This window comes from Homalodisca vitripennis, chromosome 7 (assembly GCF_021130785.1).
Source record: "Homalodisca vitripennis isolate AUS2020 chromosome 7, UT_GWSS_2.1, whole genome shotgun sequence".
Lineage (NCBI taxonomy): Eukaryota > Metazoa > Arthropoda > Insecta > Hemiptera > Cicadellidae > Homalodisca > Homalodisca vitripennis.
Window position 1 is genome coordinate 47,122,443 of NC_060213.1, and position 12,592 is coordinate 47,135,034.

Genomic DNA, 12,592 nt, shown 5'->3' on the forward strand with positions numbered 1-12,592 from the left:
TAGCCAAAACAAGAAATGAAATGCTTTGCATTATTCACAATTTATAAAAGTTTGAATTTAAGGGGGTCAGAGCAAACTCAGGCAGCTTATAATGTATATATTCAACATAAAAAAAGGTATAGGAATGAATTAAACACTAGCAAAAAAAGTTGCAGTTGAGCAGTATATTAGTAAAGCTCCTAACCAATGCAGGGCTGCTTGGAAGGTGATTAGTAATGAACACTCACCTACACACAGTCAAGATGTAAATTTGGATCCTGAGGAATTCAACCAGTATTTCATAAACTCAATTAAAGAGCTTAGTGAAGGAATTCCCCCCAGTCACCATAGTCCTGATTACTTTCTGGGAGAACGAATGATTGATCAAAATTCATTTGTTTGGCTAACAGTTACAGCCGAGGATGTTATAAAGGCTGTGTCAAAAATTCTCAAATTCAAAAGCTATGGACTATTATTGGGTTGTCGAATTTCATTATTAAAAGTACTATTGAATTTATAAGTGAACCCCTAGCGATAATTTTAAATAACTGCATGAATGAGGGTTTTTTTTTTCACCTTTACTAAAGGTGTCAAAAGTTACTCCAGTGTTTAAGAAAGGTGACAAAAATTGTGTACATAACTATCGTCCAATCTCAATTGTCCCTATATTTTCAAAAATTTTTGAATCAATTATGTACAACCAGCTGAATGGCTATTTTTGAGTTTCATAATTTAATTTCAAATAGTCAATATGGGCTTCCGCCAGGGAAGATCTACAACTTCGGCTGTATTAAAACATAATTGATCATACCCTAGAGGCTTTTGAAAAAAAGGATTCCTCTTCATTAGTTTTTATGTGACCTCAGTACAAGCATTTGACAGTGTCCTTGTTGATGTTCTTCTTGATATGCTTGCATTTCACGGTGGTTAGTGATTGTGCTTTAAGACTTATTAAGTCATATCTTTCCAATAGATTGCAATATGTATGTGTCAGGAATAAAATGCTCTCAAATGAAAACCGTGGAAACTGGTGTTCCACAGGGTTCTATTCTTGGGCCCTTTTTTCTTTATTGTTTTATATTAATGATCTTCCTAAAAACCTCAATACTCAATTCAGTGATTTACGCTGATGATACCACCTTACTTTCTAGTCATCATCATAATTTAGACTGTTTGGCACAAATTACCCAACAATCTGAGAAAAGGGCTTATGAATGGTTTGCAGCAAATAAGCTAGCATGCAATTTGGATAAAACACAGTGTATTACTTTAAGCCCTCAAACAGGAAATCAATTTGGTATCGGTCAAGCTCCTAGGAATTAATGTAGACTCAAAATTAAACTGGTCAACTCATATAGATACTGTCTGTAACAAAATCTCTAGAGTAAATTACTTACTTTGGAAACTCAAAAGTTTTGTTAGTCCAGATATTTAAGATTTGGCATATTTTTGGGCTTTTTTCAGTCGCACATATTGTATGGTCTACTTGTATGGGGTCATTCTTCACATGTCATTGACATTCTTGTGCTACAGAAAAAGGCTGCTCGTAATATTGGAGGAGCCAACCCACTTGAACACTGCAAACCTCTTTTTGTACAATTTCAAATTCCCACAATAGTAAATCTTTATATTTTTTTCAAGTTTTATTGTATACAAAATCTAATTTGAATCTTTTTCATACAAGACAGGAGATCCATCAATACAACACTAGGGGAAGGAATAAGATTGATATATTGCCTCACAGACTAGCTAAAACTAAAAGCTCGTTTAAATTAAATTTTATAAATTTTTTTAATAAGCTGCCTGATGATGCGAGACTTGTTTCCTTTAAAATATTTAAAAAAAGTTATATGATTGGCTAGTGGAAAAATCCTTTTTACAGCATTGAGGAATTCATGAATTGCCATATTAATGTTAGGTTTTAGTTTATAACTAACTATAATTACTTTTATATATTGCTACTTTACTTAAATTTCATGTGAACTTTTTACAACACTTTTGTGTTAATGTAATTTTTTAGCTCTAACAATGTATGTAATTTTAAAATGACTTGTCCTATTTCTGTAAACAGATCAATGGAATAAATGATTTCTTATTCTTAACAAGAAGGCATTACAAAAAGTTAAAAGACTACAAAGAGGGGTTAAATTAGGAGTGGACCTGAACGTAATGGCATTTGCGGATGATGTAGTGATCTTGTCAGAAAGTTTGGATGACCTCTCCACACTAAAAAAAAGTTTTATTAAAGAATGTCAAACAGTAGGCTTAGAGCTAAATGAAGATAAAACTAAAATTATTCATTTTGGAAGACATGCTGGAAATGTGAGAACAAACTTAAGCATTGACAACTACTCGATTGGCTGGGTAGAAAGTTTTAAATATTTGGGTGTAACAATAAACAGCAAAAACGTGGAGGATATAGAGATACAAAGCAAATTAGCTAATGCAAATAGGTGTCTTGGGGCGTGTACAAAACTCTTTACGTCAAGATTGTTGTCACAATGCTCCAAAATAAGAATTTATATAACAATCATTCAACCAGTCCTAATGTATGGAAGTGAAAACATGGACATTAAACGAAGAAAAATGAGGGGCGGTTGATTGTTTTTTGAGAATAAAGTTCTCCGAAAAATATTTGGACCAATATGTGATGAAGGGGTGTGGCGAATAAGAAAAAATAGAGAATTACGCAATGTATACCAAGATCCTGATATTGTGGCTTTGGTGAAGGCAAAGAGAATTAGCTGGCTAGGACATGTACATCGGAGACAGGAGGGCACAAGGTTAAAAGAGGTCTACCAGGCAGTACCGGGCAGGAAGGCGCCCTTTGGGTAGGCCAAAGATAAGATGGTGCGATCAAGTGGTCGAAGATGTGACCCGGTGTGGAGGGTCTGTGGATCTGGCGGAAGACAGGGTGGCGTGGAAGAGGCTCATAGACGAGGGCAAAGAATCGACTGAGATTTGTCTACGCCCCGGCAGTAAGTAAGTAGGGGTAAGTAAGAAACTTAACTGTAATTTGAGGTACTCCTATTGGGGTCAATATTTATGTCCCCCAGCGATAACGACCTTATATTTAAAGAACTTAGGACTATTGCAGACAAATTCAAGAAGTTGAGACAATCTGTCAGTAAAAGTTACAATACAAGAGTCAGGTGTGCGATAAACAGATAAAATCAACAAATTAATAACACTAAAAGAGATCATAACCGCTTCAAATTGTTTCTCTTCACAGAACGAATCAATATTTACAACAGAAAAAAGAATATTTAAATGAACTTCTTACAAAAATTGCAGCTTCCGCCATATGGAGTAGATCTACAGAAGCTAGCCGCAAGTAGATAGTCCATAGGTGTATAAAGTTGTATTTCGTCTTCTATGCACCAGTGTTCATTGACACAAAGAACGTCACAAAGTATGCGACTGTTAAAAACTTCAAGTAAATTCACCTTGTTCTTTATACATTGCATGTTAATATGCGCAAGCACAGTCTCAGAACGTGATTCAACCACCTGAGTATTGGCACTCATGCTAGGCCTATGACAATTAACTAGGCCGACTGAGGATTGGGTGACTATAACCCCGGGTTCGTTAACTGTTCCTAATTCTAAAAAAGAGGGTTTCCACTAAAGAACTTTTACGAGAGAATCTAAACTTACTTATATACGTCCCTGTAGGCCAGAAGTCCGGATCATACATTTTATCCCAAAGGGATAGGGGCACTCCAACTTTAAAAGAACTGTACCCAGGATACCTATTCTTCAGTTTTAATAACCTCATAGTTTACAAACAGCATAGTCCATTCAAATACTGTCTCAAAGCATCACATTCCACGTCTTCAGCAAAATCTAGATACAAACATATGTTTACGTTTTTCTACAACTTTCAATTTATCATTAGACACCACAGCACGTCCCGTAATAAACATTGATTTTTTCCCTCAGATCTAAGCTGTTGTTTCTTACATTTCTTGGACCTAACCTCAATAAAGTCATTATTTACACCCTGATTCACAGTTTCATTTTCATTGTCCCCATCCAAGTCGATCGCGTTAGCCGGATATGACAGAGGCAGAGACAGCAGAACTTGATGCAGAATTATCTTGCACAGCGAAAGGCTGTACAATTTCATCATGTAGCCCCTTCGGCGAGTTCCTTTTTCCCGATTGGTAAGCTCCACAGCCTTCTTGAGAACGTTTTTTTTTCCCTTCTGACTGGCATTCTATTGCTAGAAGCCAGTGGCCGTCGAAGGTCTGAAATTTCCAAGTTTCGACTAGCAGACAACACATCAAAGTGAACTACTGCTTTGGTCAAATTGCAGTTAGCGACATACATAACCTTACTAGTTACAGAGTTATTGTTGTCAATACCACTTTGTTATAAAGGATGAGGAATCGGCATTCTCATTTATAGATTTTAAAACACTTGAATAAGAGGCAACGATTATTTAAACAGAATGTCACCAATAACCTCAGAATGATTATTCATGATAGAGGCTAGCTTAGTATTTTCGGTTTTCACCATGTCTAAAACTGCTTGCTAATTTCACTTAAATTGTTAGTCAGATCAAAAATCTGATCAGGTCAATATCTTGATATGAATAAAACATTCACAAGGCCCATTTTCTTCTTTTCAGAATCACTGGGTGGTATACTCCTCGTTACTAGCACACTGTACCGGTTGAGGCTTACACTTGTCAGCACACGTAAAATTGACTTCTCGCCTTTAGAAAAGGAAAAATCTTTTTTAGATTTTTCCACACACTCAAAATGATACCAATTTTTACAATTACCCTCACACATAATTCCTCCAGTGTTTCTAGTAACATTTTTCGAACAGACATCACATCCTTTGTTTAAGGTTATTTTTGACGATGGAAGGATTGTGAAGGAAACAGGATTTTTAAATAAATATATAAATAATAAATTTGCGTTTATGTCAATCCCTTATGTGCCGGGATTATCGGAGAAAATTAGAAGAGTAGGTAGAAAGTACAACATTAGAACCGCGTTTAAAACACACAACACTCTTAGACAAAGTCTCGTAAAAACAAAACCAAAAAATGGCACACAGGATTCCAAAAACTGTGTTTACAGTATAAAATGTAGCTGCAATAGGGAATACATAGGCGAGACAAAAAGACCACTAAACGTAAGGATAAAAGAACACAAAGAAAACACGAGAAAGGGTTTCACAGAAAAGTCAAAAATTGCACACCATTGTTGGTCCGAAGACCATCATATATGAATTGGGATGAAGCCCACATAATACATCGGGAACCACATTTCTTCAAAAGGAAATTAATTGAGGCAACATACATTAAATTGGCAGACCAACCAATCAGTCAACCATCAGTCCGAGATTAGGCCGCTTTGGTTGCCAATTCTAAAAAATGAACTAAAGAGAAAACCAAAAGTATCAAACGGATCGGATATTTGTAATAAACCAATGCGTAGTCACAATATGGTTTTAAGAAGTTCATCTCGCATGAACCAATAATAACGAAAGGGCCCATTCCTGTCCCCCTTCCCATTGTATTTCCGCCATCTTGTTTTAGCCAGCCGTCACGATTACCATTGGCTAGTCCCTCTGGTCAGTCGTAGGTGGTTAGTAGACGAGTGAAGACGTATTGTGACCTGTAATTCCGTAGTTTAGTTTTAATGATTAGTGTTTGGTATAGTTTTGTGTTAAGTGCATGTCTTTAGAGTTAGTGAAGTTGACAAACAACATGTAGGTTGTGATTCCTGACTTAGGCGTGCCACAACGCTTTAGTAAGATTTGTTTATTTTAACCTAGTTTGTAATTATGTATTAGGTTAGTTCTTTACCTGAAGAAGAGATTAGATTGCAGATCTCGAAACGTAGTGTTACTGTTTTCTTGTTTCACTGAACGATGGCAAATGTCCGGAAAAATCCTGTTTCCTTCAGACATCACATAACGTATTCTTATTCACCGGCGCCATCTTGACTCCAGGAATGAGACAATCTGTTGGCATTGTTCATCCCACATAGCTGTTGAAAATGTTTTATAAGAGACACCATTTGGAGGTGGCTGACAGGACAATACTAAAAGTATCCTGCACTGAAAGTATAGTTTTTTTTAGATCAGACCATGGTCATACATAATGGGGGACTCAGAGAAGCTCAAAACCTCCCCAACATTTTGAAAGAGAAATTAAAATGACACCCAATAGTTTGTTTTAAACTAGAACACATTTATGAAGTATTAAAGCTCAACAATTTCCTGTGGGAAGATTCCCTAGTTAATATTTTGGGAGGGTATTTTATACTTCCTAAGCAACCCAGTGTGTCAGTCCCCTCCAAAATAATTTTCTATATACGCCACTGCATCAGACTGAGGGAAAATTACCAACCTTGTAGCAGAGAGGTCCTCAGCAAACACAGCAGGTACGCTCGGAACTGTGCTCGGATCCACTCGTCCCCACCCTCCCAGCCCACTCCATCCACGAACACATCATGTCGCTCCTCTGCCACGTGTCGCACCAGGAAGTCAGCAAACCTGTGGACATTGGGAGCTAAGTACTTAGTCATAATTATTATTGTACATCTTGATTTCTCTTAGCCACTTATTTCATATCAGTGAAATCGTTAAACCCATGCTTACTTTAGAAACGAACCAAATCTAATTAAATTTAGCATCTACATGTTCAAAATGGCAACCCAAGTAATTGTTTTCCATTTGAGAGAAATTATATATTTTTAGTCATGCAAAAATATTCATGAAAAATACTTTAACGATTTTTACTACATTTTTAACACTTTAAGAGCCTTTTACGTCGACTGTATGAGAATTATGAGAATTGTCACTTAGACGCAACATTTACAAAGCAAGTGGTCTGAGGTGCATTATTTACAGTATAACACCAGAAAAGTGAAGATTAGTCACTTTGTATCAGGGTTAATGTGTATTGAGGTTTAACTCCTGAAGAAGAGAGCAGATACTAGTTTTCAAAATGTAGCGTGTCAGTGTATGTAACATAAAATGACAGCAACCATAATCCTGTTATAAGGATTAGTAACAAATTTGGAACTGTTTGTATTGTAAAAAAGATAACATTAATTAATAACATTTTATTTTCACACATCATCTATTAGTCAATCAGTTATTTATTCATCCTTCAGTAAAATACAGATTTTAAAATAGATTTCGTCATGAACAAACTATAACACTATAACTATAAAAACTATAACTAACAATACATAGGAAACCTACATTTACAAAAATGTATCGTAGTTATAAAACTCTTCAAGCAAATAATAAAGATTTCCCTTTAATCGAGAATGTAAAGTTTTCTTAAAAACACTCTCTGACTTACAGTATACTGAAAAGCATGAGGCAAAGAATTAAATTATCGAATTATTTTTCTCCAAGCTCAAGCCATATACATTTTTTAAACCTAGGAGAAGATTTTAAAATCTTATGTTGAAAAATGTCCATCACCTCACACAGTCAGATGTTGGAACTTTGTCACTCTGTTGCTATCACATAAGAACTTGACAACTTAATTCAATTTCGATATATCCAATAATCATGTCAAAATATTTTGACAACATACTTAAAAACTCATAATTTTTCTTAAAAAGCTCATTTAACATCAATGCTGAACGGTTTTTAAGCTTTATCATCAAACAGCCAGAAAAGAATAGTTTATTTTTTTCACTTTACTCTGGAATATTCTGTCAATTCGTTTGAGTCTAAAACATAAGCAACAACTAGGTGACGTTAGATTTCAGTAGGCGAAGATCTCCATCAAATCACGCATTTCACACTATGCAGGACCTTTTGTGACGCAGGAGCCAACTGCAATTTTAGTAGACATTCTGACTGTTTGACTTATTATGGCAACAGTTCTGGTAAATCTAAGCTTGTCTGCACTCCTATTCTTTAGACGGCAGTGCTGCTAACTATGAGATTATAACTTTCCCTGGCCTCCAAACATCTTTTTATCACTACTTTCCAAACATACTTTGTCAGTGTAATAGACTGGTACCTGAGATCCTCCGTGGACAGGTGTAGCAGACGACGCAACTCCATGTCACCAGTCTCAACTCTGCCTGTCTCCACCTGTGTGGGGAGACAGAACAATTTGATGATTGAAAAGAAATACAATTAATTGGCCAGGGTAAAAGATGGCTGTACTGGTGGCCATCCTGATTTTAGCCCTAAAAAAATTAAGTCATGTAGTTTTACGATCTTATTTTTAACTATAGAATTATGAGAGTTGTCTCATTAAAAGATATAATTAATACATATCCAAACACTTTTTAGTTTGTTCAATATTTTAAAGGTTACTCAGAAAAAAAATCTCAAAAACTATATAGTTGTATACACTTTATAGAAAAAAACTAAAGCGCACAGTTACATATTAATTATATTTTTACAATGAGACATCTCCCATAATACTATGATAAAAAATAGGCGTGCAAAAGTACAAGAGGTTCTTATGGAGAAAACCTAAAGATAGTTTCCTTACAGCTGGCTCTTAACTGGATCAAACAAAGGAAAGGGAGAAATTCAGTATTTAAAACCTGATTGTCTGCAAAAAAACTTTGACTTACAAGTTGAGCTGCTTCTTACTAGAAACTACTACGTTACTTTTACAAACTAATTCTGACTTATAAACAGTTAAAAGCTGCTTTACTGATAGCATGGATTAGTCCACACGTTTTTGTTCAAACAAATTCAAGCTCTACTACCCATCTTAGACTTTAAGAACAGTTTTTTGTCAGACTTGGATTTAAAAATAAAAATATACCAAAGGCTTGATCATTTACCTCGCAAGGATGGATCGAGTGAGCCAGTGGTCATATTGTCCAAAGCATTGGACATTGCGTCCTAGTTAGAGATGGCACAGGTTCAAAGGCTGGTAATGGGACAAGTTTTATCCGTACTGCTTGTGGAGAGATAAATTAACACAATGAATGAGATCCTGGCTCATTGCCTAGTTTAAATGACTATCAAACATTGTTTGTGCTCAGTTATTATATGTTTCTTGTGCGTTAATTATTATAATATTTATTGACACCAATTCTATATTCTATGCATGCCTTCTGATTCTGGTACACTGTTTACCATCTTACCTCCACTAGTACTTCCGCAATCCTCTTCTTCTGCTTGAACAGAACGTTGGTGGCGCCGACAAAGTAACCTCTGACGTTTGGGTCCGAGAGCACATCCATGTAAGGCAAAGAGAGATAGGGAAGGCAGAGGTAACCCTGTAAAAATCACATCAAATTTACTTTCTAGGCTATCAATTTTTCATCTGCAAACAATACTGTCCAGGATCATGTCACAAAAGAATATAAAATACTTGATCAGTGGTCAGTGATCAGTGGTCAATTTCTAGAACTAGAGGTGGCGGAACTGTAATTTCCCGGGGATCTGGAGGGTTTGGAAGAGGAAAGGAGAGTCCAGGGGATAAATGTTGAAAATATGAAGTCTCAAAATAGCGTTTCATGCATTTCTGAGGTGCAGAAGAAACTTTTCCGTGCAAATCAAGTGTTTATTTTCAGATACAGGTACCAGAAAGCATTCTGGTGTGTTCCACCGCAAATCGAGTATGCTTGTGACACATGAGATTTTTTTAGATGGTCCAACTTTATTGGCTGCACTGAAGAGAACCTCCAAACCATTTCAATAAGTGAGTCTTAAATAGCAGAGCTTCATGCTGTGACACAACTTAAGGGTTATGGTCTGATAGAAAGTTTATTATAATACTGATTTCATCTCTATTTTATCATGTGAAAACTGAAGAATTCTTTATCTTGTGTTTAACCATACTTATAGCTTGTCTGCTGGGTTGGCTGAATGAGGATAACAAAAATATTAGATATTTCCTGTTGTAATGTGTAAGAAAAAAAATAAACATAATTATGAGACCATCTTAACTATATTCATTACCATGCCCATCATTGACTTCTTAGGTGCAATACTTGACTAGGACTGCCCTAAGGGTGCAACGGGTTGCTGCACAGTGCCAAGTTGAAAAGTTTGGAGATTGGAAGGGGGAAAAAGAGAATTTTATTTAAGTTTAGGCCTATTTAGGTTTTCCTTATTAGTCCTATACTGACCATTAGAAATTTTGTTGGAATTCAGCCAAAAAGATGATATATCTGATACTGTATTCATTAAAACCCATCTTCTGCTCCTTACTAAAACATCAGGCTTTGAGATTCCAGAAGTCATCTCACTATATCATTGCATCTCTATTACAATCACATATTTGATGAATAACATGAATTAATTGGTTCAGATTATCGAAAACAGTGTTATGAATTAATGTTAATGAAATGTATAAGAATAAATATTTTAGCTATTTTGAGTATGAAAGTTTAATTTTAAGGAATAAAGGAGGATTTATTGAACATTTATTTTTATACAGATTAAAGATGCATGAATAGTGAATTTGGAATCCTATCACATTGTTTGCTTTTAAATACAATAACGTTTTAATATACACAGTAAAAAAGTAAAGAATTAAAATAGCTAACAAATGATAAAATATAATAGAATGATAAAATACTACCAATTTTCAAACTCAATGTTGACTTTTCGTTATAGGATATATAACTTAACCCGTTCAGGACCAACCATGCGATTTATACGACTGCTGTGGAACTATACAATAAGGACCAGCCATGGGATCTATTGCTGGTCCTTACTTACGCGAAAAAGACCAGCTGAGCAATCTATTGCTGGCGGACTTTTATCATTTTTCGTAGTATATATTCATAATTTACAAGTCACAACAATATTATTTTTGTATTCTATACAAAAAAAAAAAAATCTATTCTGACATGACAAGCATTGCCAGAGGAGTACCACAAGGGTCAGTACTGGGGCCGGTACTGTTTCTCCTCCTAACAAACGATCTTCCAGACTACCTAAAGGAATACTGTGAAACAACAATGTATGCAGATGACACAGTCCTCACCATAGCAAATAAATCCATTCAAACCCTGAAAAGAACTACTGACACTGCTTTTAGTTACACAAAACAATATTGCCTAAGAAATGACCTTGCCCTTAATGAGAAAAAAACAATACAGCTAATTTTCACCACAAAAAACAAAGAATTACCTCTACCAATCCCTGGAACTGCAGCTCAGGATACAGTCAAATACCTGGGCATTACAATGGATTCAAAGCTTACATGGAAAGCACACATAGAATTACTTTGTAAAAAACTCTCTTCAAGCACTTATGTAATAAGAAGGGTAAAACACACAAGCAATCTGGAAACTGCAAAGATAGCCTATTATGCACTATTTGAATCTCATCTCAGGTACGGAATTGTGACCTGGGGCGGAACATCTGCTACCAACCTGCAAAGAATCCTAAAACTTCAAAAAAGGGCAATAAGATGTCTAGCAGGCCTAAACTACCTCGAAAGCTGTCGTGATGCCTTCAAGGAACTCAAGATCCTGACGGCCCCAGCGCTCTACATGCAAGAGGCAATCATGCATGCTGTTCTCACCAATCAAACCCGACAAAGAGACATACACAACCAAAATACACGCCATGCTTCAGATTTTGCTCTGCCGCCTCACCATCTAACACTCTTTACAAGCAAGCCTTCCTATAAGGGAGCCTTGCTCTACAATCAACTACCAGTCCACCTCAGAGAAAAACCAGAACGCCACCTCAAGAAACATCTCACAGTCTGGCTCCAGGAGCGACCTTTCTACTCTATTCAAGAATTTTTAAATCCTGTAACTCTCAACTATTAACATTCTTTAACTATCTCATGTATTGACGCATTGTACTGTTCTCTATGAATATGTGAAATAAAGAAAATTGTCTATTGTCTATTGTCTATATGTATCCCTTTACTTGTTTATTTAATCTAAAAGGCAGTCTCATATTCATGCAGTTATGTTTTCTAAGTAGACTATAAGGTTTTGTCTGTAATTATGGTAAACATTTTGTTTTAGCAAATATAACTAATTGGATTATGTATTCACAGATTATTTATTTGAAATATAACTTTAAAATTTGTACATTTATACAAAATTACATGTTAAATCAAATTATAATATTGCCCATGCATACAACATTTTAAAATTTAACTGTTTTTTATTATCAAACTGAAATTTCAAACATAACATTTATATATTTTTTAGTAGAACACATTTCAGGTAAAAAATAATACCTAAAACCAGAGCTTTTGAATACATATTACACAGATAAGATTATTTTCCCAAAAGCATACAAAACCACACATGTTTCATGTAATTCCACACAGTTTTTGGAACATGGACCAAAATATTAAAAATTTAAAAAGCAGTAGCAGTCTTAAAAGGGTTAAATTAATTTATTGATGCTTGGCCAATTAAGAAATAAATAAAGCTCTCGTTGTGGTAAATTTCAGTCAGTTATTCACACTACAAAAATAAAGCAGTAGTGTTATCTGATGATTCAGAAATAAGTAGTTTCCTTTCTAATCAGAAAAGCACTGCTGACATTAGATAAAGTGATTGATCAAATACAATACATGACTACAACAACACATGCTTGTTGAGCTTCACATTTGAAAATACTAATTTCATACTTATATTTTAAAATACTGTGCAAATTAATTTAAGACAAAATTAGAT

At 35.2% G+C, this 12,592-nt stretch overlaps 1 protein-coding gene across 1 annotated transcript in view; it reads right to left on the bottom strand.

The window, feature by feature from the left end:
* LOC124365816 (late secretory pathway protein AVL9 homolog) overlaps positions 1 to 12,592 on the bottom strand; it is a 61,226-nt gene that overhangs the window by 24,728 nt on the left and 23,906 nt on the right. Inside the window, exons 7-9 of the mRNA XM_046821853.1 lie at positions 9,077 to 9,211; positions 7,987 to 8,060; positions 6,349 to 6,494 (exon numbers count right to left, since the gene is read on the bottom strand). Coding sequence (XP_046677809.1) covers positions 6,349 to 6,494; positions 7,987 to 8,060; positions 9,077 to 9,211 — 355 coding nt within the window. The remainder of the gene's footprint in view (positions 1 to 6,348; positions 6,495 to 7,986; positions 8,061 to 9,076; positions 9,212 to 12,592) is intronic.